The sequence below is a fragment of the Tachysurus vachellii genome, chromosome 11, assembly GCF_030014155.1.
Source record: "Tachysurus vachellii isolate PV-2020 chromosome 11, HZAU_Pvac_v1, whole genome shotgun sequence".
NCBI classification, from domain to species: domain Eukaryota; kingdom Metazoa; phylum Chordata; class Actinopteri; order Siluriformes; family Bagridae; genus Tachysurus; species Tachysurus vachellii.
This window is the reverse complement of record NC_083470.1, coordinates 20,636,315-20,656,857: the sequence shown is the minus strand read 5'-3', so window position 1 is coordinate 20,656,857 and position 20,543 is coordinate 20,636,315. Positions and strand designations below refer to the sequence as shown.

The following is a 20,543-nucleotide window of genomic DNA, read 5'->3' as shown; positions in this document are numbered from 1 at the left end:
CTACAACCATAAGTTTGAAGATGATAAGTATATGGTTGTAGCCATTTAAGAGTGAACTCAGGAGCCCAACAGTGGCAGCTTGGTAGACCTGGGATCAAACTCACAACCTTTTGATTAGTAGCCCGACACCTTAATCAGTAGGCTACCACACACCCTACACACACCCTATAACACACCCTACACACACCCTATAACACACCCTACACACACCCTATAACACACCCTACACTCACCCTACCACACACCCTACACACACCCTACCATACACCCTACACACATCCTATCACACACCCTACACACATCCTACACACATCCTACCACACACCCTACACTCACCCTACCACACACCCTACACACATCCTACCACACACCCTACACCACACCCTACCACACACACTACACACCCTACACACACCCTACACACACCCTATAACCCACCCTACACACACTCTACACACACACCCTACCACACACCCTACCACACCCTACCACACACCCTACACACACCCTACACACATCCTACCACACACCCTACACTCACCCTACCACACACCCTACACACATCCTACCACACACCCTACACACACCCTACCACACCCTACCACACACACTACACACCTTACACACACCCTACACACACCCTATAACCCACCCTACACACACTCTACACACACACCCTACCACACACCCTACACACACCCTACCACAAACCCTACCACACACCCTACACACACTCTACCACACACCCTAGCAAAAAACCCTTCCACATACCCTACCACACCCTACCACACACCCTACACACACACCCTACCACACCCTACTACACACCCTACACACACCCTACCACACACCCTACATAGCTACATTTACAGTACATTTACATTTACAGTATTTAGCAGACGCTGTTATCCAGAGGGACGTACAGAAGCCAAACTGGATTGTGTTCATAAAACTAGAGTCACTGAACTATGGGCAGATTTCCCCCTCCTTTTATACAGTTCTAAAATAATTTGTTTTGGTCTGCTAGAGGAAAAACATTAACTCTGGTTTCAATGTATTAATTTAAAAAAATGCTAAAGCTGAAAACTTAGTCTAAGGACTATGGTTCATAAAGAAATTCTAGTCCACTGTAGAATTGTATGTGAGGATTGGCCGTCAAGATTGTCTGCTAAAACACAGTTATTTATGTGCATAAATATGCGAATGATTCAATGATTCAATGATTTATTTAAAATGATTCAAATGAACCACATGGGAAAAAAAACACATCCCTGTGTATAATCACATTACGGTTTGGACCTGGACAGAAAGGTGGCGATAAACTCTCTTTTGACTTCTGAACGTCACCGCGTTGAGACACGAAGAAGAAATTCTATTTCCGCCACAGCTTAGCAGGAGAAACATATGTGTTCGTAGCTGATGTCAGATCAGTTGCGACGAAATACGTACGTGGCTAGGTCCGGTCCTTAATATGAGAACTGATCCCGGAACAGTACCAGTGCAGAGCATATTATTTTCACCTTGACATCAGCTATGGCGACTGCGACAACGTTTATTCAGAGATTAAGGAACTTTTTGGCGGGGGTGAGCGGTCTAATCGGTCATCTGATTTTGTATTAATATGCGCAGATGGTCAGAAACGTGTATGATTTTTAACCAGAGTACAATTTCTGCTAAATACCCTACCTCTCTGTCACTTCATTAGCATCGTGCTAGTGCTACAAATAGGTTTCATTGTTTATAATTGCTGATATATATATATATAGATATATATATATATACCTAATAATAATACCTCTGTGTGTGTCCTGGTCTTTAGACTACGAGCTGTTAAAAGGTGGGACAAAAGCACACCAGGGTCTAATTATGAAGGTTATATATGAAGAACATAACAGACCAGATCAATGTTTACAGGACAAACAGTTACCAATAAATACTGGTCCTGACTGGGCCAGGTTCTGGTCCACATTTAATATACACTCCAGGTAGCAAACCGGTGTTTCATAATCATGTTGGTCCACCACATAAAGAATGGGCAAGCAACACCTTTAATAACTATCCTGTAAAGATTTGCACCCACTGATTCACCCTTGGGAAAGGAGAATTTTTCATATCCATTGTGGATTTGAAGGTGGCTAAAAAGTCCAAATTGGTCCCAATTAACAAAACTACACTGGGCCAGTATTGGCAGCAATGGAATAACTAACAATGACCCAAAATCGGTTTGCTACCCGAGACCTTTTGTCTGTAACCTGTCTTTTTATTGTCATAAAACAATGGTTCTCAAACACACACACACACACACACACACACACACACACACACACACACATATTTGTGTGTGTGTGTTTTTATATATATATTATATATATTATATGTATTATAAATATGATAACTATATATAAATGTATTAATTATACAAATATATTATATATTTTTTAATTACATATTCAAATTGTCTTATATGTAATTACTGTGTATATATATGATATATATTCTGCCATCAACAGAAAACAGAAGTGCTTATGTTTGAGTTAATAAGCAGTCAAACTTGGTACTAATTAGAAAATGTCAATAAAAGACTGTTTTGGTTTTCTGCTTGTTAATACTGATGCAGAAGAGTAACACACTTCTGTGTGATGTACTTGCATCAAGACTCCTAAATAATATAGAATTTAAACATGTTTATTTCTGGTTGCTCTCCACAGAGGAATCTTCAATCAAAGCTTCAATTGCGTTACGAAGAAGTTACAAAAAGGTTATTTAATCTTTACATAAATGCATTTCACCCTATTGCATTTTTGACGCTGGGTTTAGCCGAGTGCTAAACTTACCTCCATCTCAGCTCTATACTGACCTCTAGTGGCTGAAGTGTACCATGGCACTGTTATTGCACATTAAATATAGAGTATAACCAATGAAACCGTCCTACAGTCTGGTTCATTTGAGTGTTTACCACTGTTTACTGTTGCATATTAATTATCATCAAAATGAACATCCCTTCCTTGGGTGTATTAGAGCAGGGGAAACGCTTAAATGCACAGGACTACTTGAATAATGCAAATTAACACTTGTATTATGATATCAGTATGTATTTATTTATATTTTGGTTTTTAGGTAACCTTATTATGAATTTTATTAGCTTTATTATATAGTCATAGTTTGAAAGTGCAAAAAACAAAGTATAACAAAAGCAAGTCCAACATGTTAAATGTAAAATATACATGTTATATTTATTATTTTAGTTTATTAATATCTTATATTATTGTTGTCCAGGACTCAGCCTCCTCCTAAACTTCCTGTTGGTCCCAGCCATAAGTTTGCCAACAATTATTACCTTACCAGAGATGGGAGACGGGAATCTGTTCCAGCAACTGTTATAATGTCTTCTCGGAAAGCCCTAGCAGCTGGCAGGTGAGCAAAAGTGGTAGAAATATCTACATTTTAGCCCTTATAGTTTTGTTGCTATAATTGTGTACAGATTACAGTTTTAAGGACTTTTCTTCAATGTAGTTTAATATTTACTTTTTTTATTGTTATTACTTGCACTATCGTGAAAAAGTCTGGACGCTCCACATAATAAACTCCTAGTTTCTATTTTTTAAAATTCCATAAAGGCCATGTGGTGGATTACATACATGCAGCAAATCAAGGAGATAAATAATTCCTTACTGTGCACATCGGGTCTCAGGAACGTGCTCAGGAACTGTGAACGTTTCTTTGAAAAACATCAAGCTTCATTACAGTGGGCCACAGAAACAAGAGTGTGTTCTAATACTAACTGATCTATAAATGAATTCACCTGCTTAACTTGGATTTCTGTTTCTAGCTTAGAAATGTTATTAAATAGTTTGACATTGATGATGTAAAACATTATTTCCCAGCTCCACTAAACAGTTCAGGATGTTTTTAGCCCACTAATTAAAGCTCTATACATGTGATAGTTATTATCTCATCCTTTTGTACCTTTCTGAGCAGGTTGTTGAATAATCAAATATTTTAACCAAGTAATATTTACATATGTGGTCTTTTCTAAAGCCCCACTTTGAACGGTCAGGAAGAGCCTTTGGTCTCTCATATGCATAAAGAAATAACAGGGGAAGGCTTTGCAATGAATATTAAAATGTGTGCTAGCTTGCAAAGCTTTATCCTGTCACTCTCGTGTATAAAGTAATAATTGCTATAGTATTACAGCAAATGATTGGTTTATTTTCTGTATTCACAGCGAAGCACCAGCAAAGACCAAGCGTCCTGTCCTGCCTGGCCCTGAGCCAAAAGAGCTCCCGCTGTCCACTGATCAGCCGTACCTCTGAACCGTCTCCTAGTGTGATCAGGAAATACTGCTCATAAACTTTGCTCATCTTGACTAACTCGTGTGTGTGTATATATGCTAAATTATATACATAACTAAACTATGTGTATATACATCCAGAAACAAGTTAATTTTTTTTCTGTCTTTTCATTGTTTCTTGTCTTTATTTAATTTGTTCAGAATTAGAATTCATCAGTCATGAATACACATTTGTCTATTTCTTTGCTTTTCAGTTATTTCTGTTAACTTTCTGCTAAGAAAGGAAATCTTCATAAAAAAAAGACGTTATAATATTTCCACCAATGCACCAGAGGTTTTTCAGTCACATAACTGCAAAGATGGGGATGGTTTAAAGCTTTAATAAAAGAACATGTTTCAGTCAAAATGCGTGTTTGGTATAAACAGAGCCAGAGACAATACACAATGTATAAAAATTATGATGAAAATAGCAACAGACAATTTATTTAATTCATGGATCTAAGTGAAAACACCATGACTATAGTCATATATCTAGTATTTCCTAGATATCCTTCTTGAAATTCCTTTGGGATCGTCTGTCTGTCTGTCTGTAATTAAATGTCCGATTCTACATATAGTCTATATTAGATTTGCTCATTTAATATTTCTTTCTAGAAAGAAGCAAAGCTTGAAATGAGTTAAAATGTCTTGGAATTGGTTTAATACTCTGATGTGCTTGGTTTATGTTAATCTCGTAACACTGATCATTTATAAAATACTGACTATACAGAGATCTTTTTAAAAGACATTTTTGCAGATTTATCTCTAAATAATCTTAATCATAATCCATACTATTTTGGGTGAAGACACTGAAGATCAACTGATGCTGCAAACGTCACCGTTAAAATTGGTTTGAAAATAAAACTCGTATTACAAAAATAATTTTTTTTAGAAAAGCAGTCGGACAGTTTCCGTTTCCCAAGTTCATCCGTCTCACATATTATATACAGCTCGTGTGGAATTATTACTAAAAATAATATGTCAATATATGCAATGATTTCTACTTGGATTGCTTAAGCAGGTCGTTTGGAGAACAGAAATAATAAAGACGAACCGCATTATATTACATCATAAAGTAATATTAAAATTGTTCCATAAATGAATTCTATCAGTTAAAGTGCTCGCAGTTAGGAGGTACAACTGACTCTTTAATAACAATGATGTGTGTTGCTGTTGCTTTAATTATGATATGACATAAGAATTATTTAATGATTACATATAAACCACATACATGTCTGCTTGGCTCATATTTTAAAAGGAAGCAGTTATTTGGTAGGTTCACATTTGCTTCTGTTTGTTTGGTAAAACTGACTATAAAAAAAGAACACATCCAGATGTTTATTGTACTCCTACAATCGATATATGGTGACTTCTGACCTGGTGAACGTGTCACGTGTCTCCCAAGTGAATGCATATGCAAACACCACTTGTTTGAAAATTGCAAATAAGGTTATGCTGTCACACGATCAAACAGCTGCACGACAAGTGAGAACACACGAGGTGTAAGTTTCTTACAAGTGTGAGATCAGTACATCTGGAAGGCAGCATATGCAAAATGACATTTGCCTCCAAAATGCAAAGTGCTTTATGTAAAGTTGGTTCAAATCATCTTCCAGCTTCTGTCTAACTGCCTATCATGACCACTGCTCTGTTTACTGTACTCATGTGCATTCATCACAAGGAGCAATGTTGCGTTGTGTGTTCTTAGGCTGCCTCTTGAACATTTTGGCTTTTTTGATTTTTAACAAACAAGAATGCCAGGCAAATGAGTTTACCCTGCCAGGGGACTATAAACTCGGGGGGATTTTTAATGTGCATTCAGCCAGTGATGTTGTGGTGCCGAAAACTCCTATGGCACTAGAATGCTACACGTGAGTACAAATGCTTTCTTTGTTTTTGTGTCCTCCAATTAGATGACTAGCAATAAATGCAAAATAATCAGAAAAATGAATACAGTGTTTAGATGAATGTGGGCGGTGGTGGTGGTGGTGGTGGTGGTGGGGTCATTCAATTCCTTTATTTTTAATCCCATAAATCTCTCCACAGGCAGCCATTTTCAATGTCAGCTTATCAAATGTTTGAGGTGATGCGGTTTGCTGTGGAGCAGATTAATAACTCCAGTGCCATCCTGCCTAATGTCACTCTTGGTTATGAAATCTTTGATTATTGCTTAAAAACTCGGAGTTTTCCTTCAATCCTCGATTTTATCTCAGACAACGGACGAATAAATGTATCAGCCAAGCACAACAAACACAATGTTATCGGTCTTGTGGGTGCCTATGCGAGCTCTCAATCTATGTCTGTTGCACCTTTGTTCATGATGGACCTCATTCCAATGGTATGTATCAGTTCAGAACTACAACATGTTTTGGGAAGAACGTACTGTATGTACTTTAAAGATCTTGTTTTGTTATTTGCTTTCAGATTAGCTATGCATCCTCTAGCTATGATCTAAGCAATAAGTGGGTCTACCCAAGTTTTTTAAGGACTGTACCAACCAATCAAGATCTAATTATGGTCATAATTAAGCTCATTCAGCAGTTTGGATGGAATTGGGTAGCTTTCATTAGCAGTGACGATGCGTACAGTCAGAACGGCCTCGAATTATTTCGCAGTAACATTAAAGACACCAGCATCTGCTTGGCCTTTCTTTATGAACTTAATTCAATGTCCAATTATTCAGATATACTAAACAAGATTGACTCACTCAGCATCAACGTGATCATAGTCTTCACCCAAGAACTCCCCGCTCAAGAATTTATCAAAACAGCCATCAGTATCAATATTAGAGAGAAAGTCTGGATAGCAGGTGATACATGGTCTATGGATGAAAAACTCATCAGTTACCCGGGCATCGAGCAAATTGGGACTATTTTTGGTGTCACGGCAACAACACTGAGTTTACCTGGATTTGACGAATTTGTCTACCAAACACGGCTGAGTGATGAAAACGATTACTGTGTGAATTGTATGGATGGAGAGAAGTGCAATCAAGTTTGTGAAAAGTGCACAAGCCTAAATGCAGACGATATTATAAACCAAAATCCTACATACTCGTTTTCAATCCAGGCGGCTGTCTACGCCTATGCCTATGCACTCCATCAAGCGCTCAACTGCAGAAATACAAGTTGTGATCCACCTCGAAACATCTTACCGTATGAGGTAGGTCCCGTATAATCACCTACTTAATTGGGACACCATAAGTAATAAAATAAAAATAAATGTAATAAAATATTCTTTTGTTAAAAATACTAATTGCTATATTTTAATTATGTGTTTTTGAACTTTTTTGAATATTGTTTTATATATACTATATAAACTACATGGCTAAATGTTTTTTGGAAACATGACAAGCACACACACACACACACACACACACACACAATTCGTTGCTATAATAAATTACTCTTCTGGGAAGGAACATGGCTGTGCGAATTGGTCCATTCAATCACAAGAATATAAGTGGGATCAGGTACTGTTGATGTGTGGATGTCTAGGGTGCAGTCAGCAGTCCAGTTCTCCCCAAAGGTGTTCAGACGGGTTCAGGTCAGGGGTCTACACCAGCTTTGGTACACTGTGTCTTCATGGACATCACTTTGTACACAAGGCTTGAACAAAGTTGGGCATAGAAGTTCCAATGAAGGGAAACTGTAAAGCCACAACATATAGTTTGTGGCAATGTCCTGGGAAATACCTACATTTAGGTGTTCTGTCAACAACCTTTTATATATAGTATATATATGTTGTCCGAATTTGGTTTCTGAATGCAACTATGGAAATCAACCTAAACTGATTGGATTCAACACTTTTGTCCTTTTTTCAAGCTTCTGGATTACTTGAGAAAGTTGAGCTTCACTTTACAAAACCAACAAATTGAATTTGACCAGCATGGGGATCCACCAGCCAGTCTTGCAGTAGTTCTCTGGAGACCAAACAAAAATCCACTTTTTGTAATGGCTGCTACATATGAATCACACCCAACTATTCAGTTTACCTTGAACAGTCGTGCTGTTCCCTGGTCTGGAAATAGCACAGTAAGTCATTTATTTATTTTAAGCTCCAAACCGACTGGTTATTAGGCAGTAAAGTATTTTCAGGATGTGCATCAAATATGACCACCTGTGATTTGTCCCCCACAGGTGCCTTATTCTAATTGTTCTATTCAGTGTGATAGTGGTTTTAAAAAAGTGCAAACTTCAATACATAAGTGCTGTTTTCAGTGTGAGAAATGCACGGCCCAGACATACATCAACACCACAGGTAATTTTAATTAATTAATTCATTATTTTTATGAGTTATTTTTTATTGCTGTTGATGTCAAAGGTTTAGTATTGTAGATTATGTATACTTATTACAAATATATATATATATATATATATATATATATATATATATATATATATATATATATATATATATATATATATATATATATATTCATTCATTCATTCATCTTCTACCGCTTATCCGAACTACCTCGGGTCACGGGGAGCCTGTGAATATCTCAGGCGTCATTGGGCATCAAGGCAGGATGCCTTGGACGGAGTGTCAACCCATCGCAGGGCACACACACTCTCATTCACACACTAGGGACAATTTTCCAGAGATGCCAATCAACCTACCATGCATGTATTTGTATTATATCTATTTGTATTTGTATTATATCTATATATATATAGGCAATTCTTGTAGATATATAGATATTATTTGCAATGCTGGTTGCAGATCTGTATTATTATTATTATTATTATTATTATTATTATTATTACTATTATTATTATTATTATTATAAATTACAGCGCCTAAACCTATTTTGTGAGACAAATGCATTTATGTACTTTGTTTCAGCGGATGCTTACGCTTGTGCTCCATGTGCAGAGGGTTACTGGTCTGATGAAAAGAGCATAATCTGCAAAAAGCGCATTATCGTCTTCCTTGATCTCAAGGATCCTCTGTGCATGCTGTTCTTGGTATGTGCTGTGGCCTTCATTGCTATCTCCATTGGACTCATCATCCTTTTTGGCATCAACTACAACACTCCGGTGGTAAAGTCTGCCGGTGGTAATATGTGCTTCCTTATGCTGTTTTGTCTGGTTCTGGCCAACATTGGGGTCTTCTTTTACTTTGGAGTGCCAGACCCAGTGAATTGCGCTTTACGGAATGTCTTTTTCATATTTTTCTACACTATTTGCCTTTCTTGTATGGGTGTTCGTTCCTTTCAAATTGTCTGTGTATTCAAAATGGCTGCCCAGTTTCCAGATGTCTACCACTGGTGGATGAAAAACAATGGTCAGTGGCTTTGTATTAATGTCTACTCTTTCATACAGCTTATTGCTTGTGGAATATGGCTTCTAACTGGAAGGCCCAAACCCTACAATGACAGTACGTCTTTTAAAGATCAGACTATTTTGACGTGTGATATGGGATCAATGGTTACATCCACCTTGGCTTGGTCCTGTCTCTGGTTTCTTAGTATAGTCTGCTTCTGTTTCTCCTACATGGGCAAAGATCTTCCAAAAAGCTACAATGAAGCAAAGTCTATCACGTTTAGCTTGCTTGTATTTTATCTGGGCTGGATTGCATATTTCACAGCATACATTGTGTTCAGAGGAGCTTACATTCAGCTTTTTAATGCAGTTGCACAGCTGTCAAGTTCATATGGAATTATTTTTAGCTTCTATATGCCAAGGGCCTACATCATTATTTTCCAACCCAAAAAGAACACTCAGGCATACTTTCAGTCATCAATCCAGACATATACACAGACTATTAGCAGAATGTAGACTTATGTAATCCATAGAAGATGGATATATGTGTTGCAGATTCACAAATACAAGTCATTCATCCATAGTGACCAAATCCATGAACAAAAGGTGAAAGGCAGGAACCTAGGAATATTAGGAAATGCAAGTAAAAATACATAGTAAACAGAACTTGGAACAGAACAAACTATTTAAAAAGAACATATATAATGCATCGGATAAGCGGTAGAAGATGAATGAATGAATATATAATGCATATTCTGTATAAAAACTGTGGGTGTGAAAATGCACTAGATGAAACACCAGGTGGCGCAATTATGTTAAGTGGTTAAGGCTATCTCTACAGCAGCAAAGTTAGTGTCTGAGTTCAGACCAAGACTGTGATTAGAGTAAGAACAAAAAAAAAGACAGGATGAAAGAGAAAAGTGAAAGGGACCACGGAACAATGAAATAGTGACGGGAATTAGACAAGGGTAGGAGCTAACAATGACACAAAGGAAGTATGAGAGACAGACAACAACATCTGGGGACTTGAGGAAGAAACAGGACCATTAATAACTATAATATTATTTAGAATTATAGTCTAATACAGGTGGCCCTTTAAAGTAGATCTAGCAGCATATTTCTTCCCCTTTGTTAGGTAGAACTGTGGGAACTGTGGGAGAGGAAACCCTCTGTAAACCCTCTTCACATTCTGGTACTAAACAGTCCTTCCCTTGGCAATGAGAGCATCCTACTCACAATCATATGGCAAATGATAACCTGATAACTGTGTTTAAACATAAAATAATGATAATGTGAAGTATATAGTGTGTTACGAGCATAAATCACAACTGAGAGTGAAAAGTTTGTTTGTTTGTCACCATCATCAATTGTTCTTTCCTCTACTTTATTTAAATTGTATTTTCAGTACTAAATTAGATTTTATTGATGTTTAAACTTATTATCAGTAACACATTTGGAGAGATATTGCTTTTATGTAGACAAATGAAACTTGCATGTAATATTACATGTATATTACAGTGATACTAAAGTCTATCTCATTGTATTATGGAAAGTGGACGTGTAATGATGCATGATGTGGCTTAATCAAATTGACATATGTAAAGTGGACATGGACGTTGATTCCATCCTTCCATCCTTCCTAGTTGACTCGCACAGCACATGCCTGTCACGAATGACTTCATAGAGAAATTGCAATGCCTCTCCTAGTAAATTGTTTTCTGCTGCTTCTATTCTCTAACCATTTGCAATTACAACATGTTTATGAATAGATATACATACTCAATTAAAATGTAACCATTAAAGCACATATTATAAACATTCAATATCCTGGAAAAAATATCCTGAATAAAGCACTAATATTGCATATTGTTTTTTTGGGGTTTTTTTCCTAGCTTAAAGTAAATTTGTAATAATTCACTTGTGTAAATGCAGTGATCCAATAAATTACTGAAGATGGAGAAATGCTGAAACTGCTGGAGTGATTACTTTTTACATATCTACATTTATATGCACATTTCTGACATTAGGCAGATGTCCATATCTAGAGCTACTTACAAAACTATTTTTGAAGTCTTTATCACTGAATATATCGATACTGTTTTATTAGTTTATAGACTAAGAATACTATCACTTTTAAACTTATTGGGAGGTAATACAGCAATATTAAATATATAAGAATAAATATAAGTCCTAGGTTAAACATTTCAGGTACAGGTATATACACTCAGCAGTTCAGACATCTAGAGGAAGTCTATTCCACCACATAGGCACCAGAACAGAATGTTTTAATGCACACCCTCCTTGTTCCCTGAGAGATGGCAGGACTAGGAATTGCTGGAGGATAAAATGATTACAAATGATACAACTAAATTGTGTGTGAAATGCAGTATTTTCTTTAAAATACTGGGCCTTATTTAGCAAATAGCGGGCTTTAGGTTTTGTCGAGCCATATATACTACTCCTGAGCTCCGATTGTGTTCTGATTTCCCAGTTATACCACTTTCCGGATCTACCTGATCCATTCTAACACCCTACCCCTGGTTGGAGTCTCGTCACTTGGTGGTGCACTCTGCTGGGATAGATCAGCATGGACAGCTTGTGAATCATGTGGATAGAACCACTTGGAGACTTTCACACCGTCTTTGAACTACCATTGCATCGGTCAGCTTTGGGCTCAGGTCATCATCAGTAAACATTCGAAGATGTTGGCAGAAAGGAATTAGTATTAAGACTGTAATAAACAAAAAAATTACACTGACCTACTAGTTCCTCAGGAGCTCTTGGTTGCACAATTCCACACAACTATAAACTTTTGTAGAAAGAACATTATTTAATTTTACATTATTTACTGTCCACAGTCATTCAAATGAGAATTGGTTCCCTTCTGAACCTCTTTTCTTCCTCATATCATCTCAGGGAGTTTTCACCCTAGCTTGCATCATCACCCTAGGCTTGCTCATTAGGGATATATGTTAGATTAAAAAAAAGTAATTTAATTTATTAAATTTAAAGTAATTCAAACTTTAAAACTTAGATTTTGTTTATATACTTCTGTAAAGCTTTGTTAAGACATCAATTGTTAAAAGAGCTATACAATTATTATTGATCATTTGTAGCAGGATTTGGTATTTGCATTACATTCAAATCATTTACCTGATGATTTTATTCAGGTAATGATGTGTAGTTGCTTTCATTCTCTCTCTCTCTCTCTCTCTCTCTCTCTCTCTCTCTCTCTCTCTCTCTCTCTCTCTCTCTCTCTCTCGTACTGTATATGTTGTTATATAATTATAATATTCTGACATGAAGATTATAATATTCTGGGGGAAAATATATAATTAAAAAAGCAATTGAAGTAATACATAGAAAACTCTGCAGTGTGAAATGAGGAGGACGGGCTGTCTGCTAGTGAACAGCTTTTAGCTGCATGAACTACACTATGAGTGGTTCATCTGAGAGAACATTAACATTACACATGCACGCATGCAAGAACGGATATAAACAGACTGGATGATCCTTTTGGCCCCATGTTCAGTTGGCATAACCCTCTGTCAGATAACATCTGACACTGATAGTTTAATAGTGTCTCATCCCTCAGGGCGCTTTACCTTTTATGGAGTTTATTGTGTTTGAGCTGCAATTTATGAATCACTGACATTCATCAACCAACATGCGTGAGTATGAAGGATTTTTTTAATCTACTAAAGGTTTTTAACTCATTTTGGCTTCCTTAAAAGACTAACTATATAAGCCAGGCTGCCGTAAACACCACGTCACTTATCAACTGACTATCCAGAAAGGTAATGTTAGCAAGCTAGCTAGCTAACTTAACTAAATGCTGTTGGGGATTCGTTTCCTTGCTAGGTTCATTAGCTAGTTAATGTTAATTCATATGTGTTTTTACACAGCATGCTGTGTAGCAAAGATACCCCCTAGACATTGTCCTGAGCATTACATGTAGGCTGTGGCAGTATTTACATACATTTAACACAACAGCTTTCATACTGTAAAACCTCAAAGATTGTGTTTGCATGAAACATCAGATTGAGGAAAACATCTCAGAGTACACACATGTAAAACCATGGTAGCCTCAGATATTTGTACTTGGCTGATGGGAGAGAAACATGACATGGACATCTGTTGTTGTAGCCCATCCTTCTCAGGTTTTGAGATGACATTTTTTAGATTAGATTGTAAAGAGTGATTATTTCAATTACCCTAGCTTTCATGAACACTGAAATCCCCCCCCCCCCCCCCATTCTGATTTTTGATATCAACATCTATAATAAAATTTAAACAAGTGGTCTTGATAAGTTCTTATCTTTTGTTTTGTTTTTCTTTAGGTTTTTCACCAGCTGGTCAGCTGCTTTGTTGGGTTTCAGACCTTGAATGTTGATTTAAATGTGATTTGCTTTGTATGTTAAACATTAATCAAAAGGATTATGAATATCTCAGGAATGGATATTGGATTCAAATAAATGTAGTTTTCCATTATGGTAATAAAGTTGAAATACAATCAATACAAGCTTTTATGTATCTATCTTGTACGAGAGAACATGTGATTATTAGTGTGTCAAAGCATTATGGCAGATGTTATGTAATGCAACATATTCAAAATTCATTTCCGTGTGAAATGCAAATTGGATTATAGTCTCACCATCTTAACAAATCGCTGCAACGTAAGGGAGAAGACATATACCTAATATGCATATTGAAATTGTCGCGTTTCCTCCAAGTGTTGAGCTAATACTTTTGGAAGGCAATAAATGCAAAATGACATTTGCCTCCAAAATGCAAAGTACTTTATGAAAATTTTTTTCATATCATCTTCCAGCTACTGTCTAATTGCTCATCACTGCCCTCATATTGATCTGCCATCATCACAAGGAACAATGTTGCGTTGTGTGTTCTTAGCTTTTCACTTCTTTTCTAAATATGTCTGTGAGCCAAGTGAGTTTAACTTACCAGGGGACTATAAACTTGGGGGAGTTTTTCCTGTGCATACAGCCAGTGAGATAATTATTCCAAATTCTCCTATGGCACTTCAATGCTACAAGTGAGTACATGCACTTCTTTCAAAAGAGCGATTTCTTTTTTTGTGTCTAGAATGTGTATAATACTGCAAAACTGCATAGCATCAAAAATATACAGTAAATGAACTTGGGAAAAATGTCACCACTCTTAGAAATGGAGATCATTAAAGACATGTTTGAAATGATTGATTTTTCTTTTTGTTTTCTCTTTTCCACAGTCAGCCATTTACCATGTCAGGTTATCAGATGTTTGAGGTGATGCGATTTTCTGTGGAGCAGATCAATAACTCCACCACCATCCTGCCTAACGTCACTCTTGGATACGCGATCTTTGACTTTTGCTTGTACAATCAGAATTTTCCTTCAATTCTCGATTTTATCTCAGACAATGGGCATATAAATGTATCAGAAAAGGAGAACAAACACAATGTCATTGGACTTGTTGGTCCTTACGGCAGCACGGAAGCTTTGGCCATTGCACCTTTGTTCATGATGGACCTCATTCCAATGGTATGTATTTCTGAATAAGTCAGGAAGTTGCATAATCTGGCAAGAAAAGCTATTAATGCTTTAGCCTGAGTATTTCTATAGACATCTGTGGGTTTTTTTATTTCAGATTAGCTATGCATCCTCGAGCTATGATCTAAGCAATAAGTGGGTCTATCCAAGTTTTTTAAGGACTGTACCAACCAACCAAGATATAATTATGGTAATAATCAATCTCATTCAGCATTTTGGTTGGAATTGGGTAGCTTTCATTAGCAGTGATGACTCCTACAGTCAAAACGGCCTTGAATTATTCCGGAGTACCATCAAAGACACCAGCATCTGCTTGGCTTTCTTCTATGAAATTACACTGAATTCCAACTATACAGAGATACTCAAGAGGATTGACTCACTGAGCATCAATGTGATCATAGTCTTCACACTGGAAGACACTGCTCGAGCGTTTGTTGAAACAGCTGTAAGAATCAACATAAGAGACAAAGTTTGGATAGCAGGCGATGCATGGTCTATGGATGCAGAGCTTTCCACTTGGCCTGGCATTGGGCAGGTCGGGACCATTTTTGGTGTTACAGCAACAACTTTAAATTTGCCTGGATTTGATGAATATGTCTACCAAACAAGACTAAGACTTGAAACTGACTACTGTCTGAATTGTGAGGACACAGAGAAGTGCAATCAGCTATGTGATAACTGCATGAATGAGAAACCAGAGGACATTATAAAGGAAAGCCCGACATACTCGTTCTCCATCCAGGCAGCTGTGTACACATTTGCCTATGCACTCCACCAAGTGCTGAACTGTAGCATGGCGGGATGTGCCCGAGATCAAGACATACCACCTTATGTGGTAAGCCATTTCTTAGTAAAAAAACACATACAGAAAACTAAGTAAATAAATATAATAATGTAATAAATTAATTAGGTGTTTAAAAATTAAGAAATCAATAAATTCAGAAGTATTCAACTGTCTTTCCGTAATATGAATTGTCCTTTTCAGCCATTAGATATTTGCGTTGTTTTAGATGCAGATTTAAGAGCTTTCCACATTTTGATTTCGCCATTTTCCGGGTTATGCCACACGTTATCATTTGGGCTGTGACCCAGCCATTTAAAAATACAAACCTTTTTTCAAGCCATTGTTTGGTATTTTTTTGCTTTCATTGTCTTGATGGAAATAAATGCAGATACCGGGCCTACTGAAACTACATTTCATTTCACCTCTTCTGCATTTGTTTTTATATTTGATTTCATCTGTCTTGCATCTTATGGCTACAAAGCATTCCATTTCTTTTCTGATGAAAAGCAAGAGCATGATGCTACCACCAACATGCTTGGTCACATTAATGGCACTACCTGGGTTTTGGGTTTCATTTGGATTGTGCGAGATATTATGCTATTATGCTTTTAGACCAAATGGTCTCATGAGACCACAAAATTTTACAAAAGATCTCAGATTTTCTAAGTGGACCTTTTTCTGAAATGGCTGCCTTTTGGCCACTCTCCTATAAAGGCCAGATTTGTAATTTTGAATCTTCATGGGTATTTCCCATGAATTGAATGATCTGATCTTCTGTATGCTTTATATTTAGCCGTGGACCTTCCCAAAGCCAGATATATTCATTGTGCAAGCATACACATAGACACATTTGGATTTAAATTGAACAAATGTGTACCCTGTTTAGAACAATTTTTTGAACTCGCAAAAATAAAAAGTCAGAATTCATTTTGGTAATAGATGGGGAGATTGGGTGTATACTCATCAATTAATACTTTTGCCCTCCCTTTTCAATCAAGGTTCTGCAAAATATGAGACAGACAAGTTTCATATTGCAAAACCAGTATGTTAAGTTTAACCAATATGGGGATCCTCCCGCCAGTCTTGCAGTAGTACTCTGGAAACCAGAAGAGAACCCGCTATTTGTGGTGGTGGCTGCATATAATACCCACCCAACAATTAATTTCAGCTTGAATGATGACCTAGTTCCCTGGGCTGAAAATGGCACAGTAAGTCATTTATTTCTACATACGAATATGTTGATTCATTTGTAAGAAGTGTTTGAATATTGTTACATGGAATAGTTGGTTGGTTGAGTATTTATCTGACACACAGTTCTGACTCTCAGTTCGGACATTCTAATGAGGACGACTATAAGAGAGCAAAATCAACTAACCGTAATTTTATTTGTTCTGTCATTTCAGGTGCCCTATTCTAATTGTTCAGTTGAATGTGAAACTGGTTTTAAAAGAGTACAAACTTCAATACATAAATGTTGTTTCCAGTGTGAGAAATGCAAGGCTCAGACATACATCAACACCACAGGTAGTCTTTAAGAACAGATTTTGTTTTGTTTATTCTTTTTCCTAGATGAATTTTTTTACATTTGTAATATTTTAATTTGGGTGCAAACAAAAGTATGCAGGAGGAATACAAGCACAAATCAATATAGACAGTGATACTGCCCCGTCTGGTGCCGCCACATTGTAGATGAGAGAACCAAGGCAGACGGTGTCAGACCACTAACCAGGAGAAACCTAAGCAGTCTCTATAACCCAGGGAATAGATAAGAGCCTTACAACTGGGACTGGTCTTAAGATATGGAGTTAAGCAGTACCAAAAATAAAGACTCTGAGAAAGTCTGAAAGAGGATGAAGAAAACTGAAGAGAACACTCTAGTGGTTCTGTGACAGATGCATTTATGATTAAAATAAATTAATATAATAATGCTGTTTTGTTTCAGATGATGCTTACACTTGTGCTCCATGTGCAGAGGGTTACTGGTCTGATGAAAAGAGCATAATCTGCAAAAAGCGCATTATCGTCTTCCTTGATCTCAAGGATCCTCTGTGCATGCTGTTCTTGGTATGTGCTGTGGCCTTCATTGCTATCTCCATTGGACTCATCATCCTTTTTGGCATCAACTACAACACTCCGGTGGTAAAGTCTGCCGGTGGTAATATGTGCTTCCTTATGCTGTTTTGTCTGGTTCTGGCCAACATTGGGGTCTTCTTTTACTTTGGAGTGCCAGACCCAGTGAATTGCGCTTTACGGAATGTCTTTTTCATATTTTTCTACACTATTTGCCTTTCTTGTATGGGTGTTCGTTCCTTTCAAATTGTCTGTGTATTCAAAATGGCTGCCCAGTTTCCAGATGTCTACCACTGGTGGATGAAAAACAATGGTCAGTGGCTTTGTATTAATGTCTACTCTTTCATACAGCTTATTGCTTGTGGAATATGGCTTCTAACTGGAAGGCCCAAACCCTACAATGACAGTACGTCTTTTAAAGATCAGACTATTTTGACGTGTGATATGGGATCAATGGTTACATCCACCTTGGCTTGGTCCTGTCTCTGGTTTCTTAGTATAGTCTGCTTCTGTTTCTCCTACATGGGCAAAGATCTTCCAAAAAGCTACAATGAAGCAAAGTCTATCACGTTTAGCTTGCTTTTATTTTATCTGGGCTGGATTGCATATTTCACAGCATACATTGTGTTCAGAGGAGCTTACATTCAGCTTTTTAATGCAGTTGCACAGCTTTCAAGTTCATATGGAATTATTTTTAGCTTCTATATGCCAAGGGCCTACATCATTATTTTCCAACCCAAAAAGAACACTCAGGCATACTTTCAGTCATCAATCCAGACATATACACAGACTATTAGCAGAATGTAGACTTATAGAAATCATCCAAAGATCCACTGAATTTTGTAGAATATCTTCTGGACTTCAGGGCTCAGTATGGGCTCAAGTGATCAATTATTAAGTAATAACTTCCTGTAATTCTGTAACTGACAATAAGTAAGTACTTAAAGAATAATAATATCAAAATCGATTTTTTTAACAACAAAAATATAAAGTAGTTTTTTTTGTGTAATCCGCTAGTGTTGCTTCGAAAATATTGCTGTACATTTATTTATTTATCTTTGTTACACTTAGATAGATTCCTAAATTAAATATAGTTAAAAGCGATCTAAAACATATTCCCTCATTTTGTGTCATGGTAATATAGATGTCCAATATGTCATTTGAGAATCTATTAGTTGTTTGTCTGGGTTGAGGTCTGGTGACTTCAGAGCACATGAAATATGATTCAAGATCATTTTTATAAATGTTAGACTATTTAGTGGTCTCTTGTAGCTTGGGGTACATGAGATACATGATGGGGACATCCTGCAAGAAACCATCGTTCTTGCCTATTATAAACTAGAAAATCAGTTTAAATAAAATAAAATTGCCAACCCATTCTGTGTTGTGTTTATTTTAGTATTGTGTTCATTTTAATTTACCATAATCTTATATAAGCATTGTACAGGCTCAGGCCTAACAGTTTGTGAGAGGCAACTGTATTACCTTAATTTCTTTAATCTGTCCACATTGTCATTAAAGGTGGGGTGGACGATGTTTGAAAAATGCTTCAGAAAACTGAGTCGGGCCGACAAACAAAACAAACGTGTAGCCAATGAGCAGAAAGGGGCGTGTCTTGTCAATATGTCAATATGCGTGTCTTGTCAATATGTCAATATCAATATATCTTGTCTTGTCTTGTCAATAGAGAGTGTTCAGTGCGCATGTGTGACGTTAGCAGAAAGCGAGTGAAACATTGACATGGCAGATAAAAACGAAAAGCGAAAAAAGGCTTACGATAAGGCAAGAAGTAGGACCCGTGTTAATATAGGATCAGTTTTCTAGCGCTGGAGAGAACTGAAGGAGCGGGAAGTCCTGCGATGGGACACCGAGGTTGTTTTTTACCTTCTCATAGGTGAGTAACGTTGGTTTTGCTTTGTTCATATATGCCGTCCTTTGCATGATTATGCTTGTGTGTAATTTTTGCTTGTTTGTTTATCTGCAGTCGTATTGTTCTTCCCTTCAGCTATGATAAAGACACATTTCTTTCCATTAGTTGCCTGGGTTACGTATATATGTGTGGGGCGGAGCTATCAATGCATGGGTGGGACCCATTTGGTAATACCCATATATATATTTAATATCAGTTAATATCTAATATCAGTTAAATATATTTAACTGATATTAGATGCTTAATTTCATTGATAGTTAAGCCAAACATATACTAATAGTCTTTACAGTACATCACATTGTTGTCGTCATCCTGTGGCTGTTCCCTGTTCAGGGACACCACAGCAGATCATCTGATCCACATATTTGATTTTGGCACAGGTTTTACACTGGATGCTTTTCCTGACACAACCCTCCCATTTTATCTGGGCTTTGGACTGGCAGTGAGAGTTAACCCATGAGTGGCTGGGTTTGTTCTCTGCCTGGGAATCAAACCTGGGCTTCAGTGGTAAGTGTACAGGTGCCTGTTGCTGGACTTTTCTACTTTGTCACATTAATGACCAAATAAATATATTATATTTAATGATTCCTTATTTCTCTATGTTTGTTTTTGC

General features: G+C 36.9%; 3 protein-coding genes across 3 annotated transcripts; all 3 read left to right on the top strand.

Annotated features, from left to right (window-relative positions):
• The first annotated feature begins 1,404 nt into the window (after nt 1-1,404).
• ndufa7 (NADH:ubiquinone oxidoreductase subunit A7) lies at nt 1,405-4,697 on the top strand. The gene is made up of 4 exons (XM_060881386.1): nt 1,405-1,584; nt 2,709-2,758; nt 3,277-3,414; nt 4,226-4,697. Exons 1-4 carry the CDS (start codon nt 1,534-1,536, stop codon nt 4,311-4,313), a joined length of 327 nt encoding a protein of 108 aa, XP_060737369.1. The 5' UTR covers nt 1,405-1,533; the 3' UTR covers nt 4,314-4,697.
• Nucleotides 4,698-6,016: 1,319 nt separating this feature from the next.
• On the top strand, nt 6,017-10,197 carry LOC132853821 (taste receptor type 1 member 1-like). Its single transcript, XM_060881814.1, has 6 exons — nt 6,017-6,201; nt 6,377-6,668; nt 6,755-7,492; nt 8,155-8,364; nt 8,470-8,590; nt 9,179-10,197. Exons 1-6 carry the CDS (start codon nt 6,017-6,019, stop codon nt 10,111-10,113), a joined length of 2,481 nt encoding a protein of 826 aa, XP_060737797.1. The 3' UTR covers nt 10,114-10,197.
• Nucleotides 10,198-14,486: 4,289 nt separating this feature from the next.
• On the top strand, nt 14,487-18,807 carry LOC132853853 (taste receptor type 1 member 1-like). Its single transcript, XM_060881860.1, has 6 exons — nt 14,487-14,650; nt 14,846-15,137; nt 15,244-15,981; nt 16,929-17,138; nt 17,334-17,454; nt 17,873-18,807. The coding sequence occupies exons 1-6, from the start codon at nt 14,487-14,489 to the stop codon at nt 18,805-18,807; spliced, it is 2,460 nt and encodes an 819-aa protein (XP_060737843.1).
• Nucleotides 18,808-20,543: the final 1,736 nt, after the last annotated feature.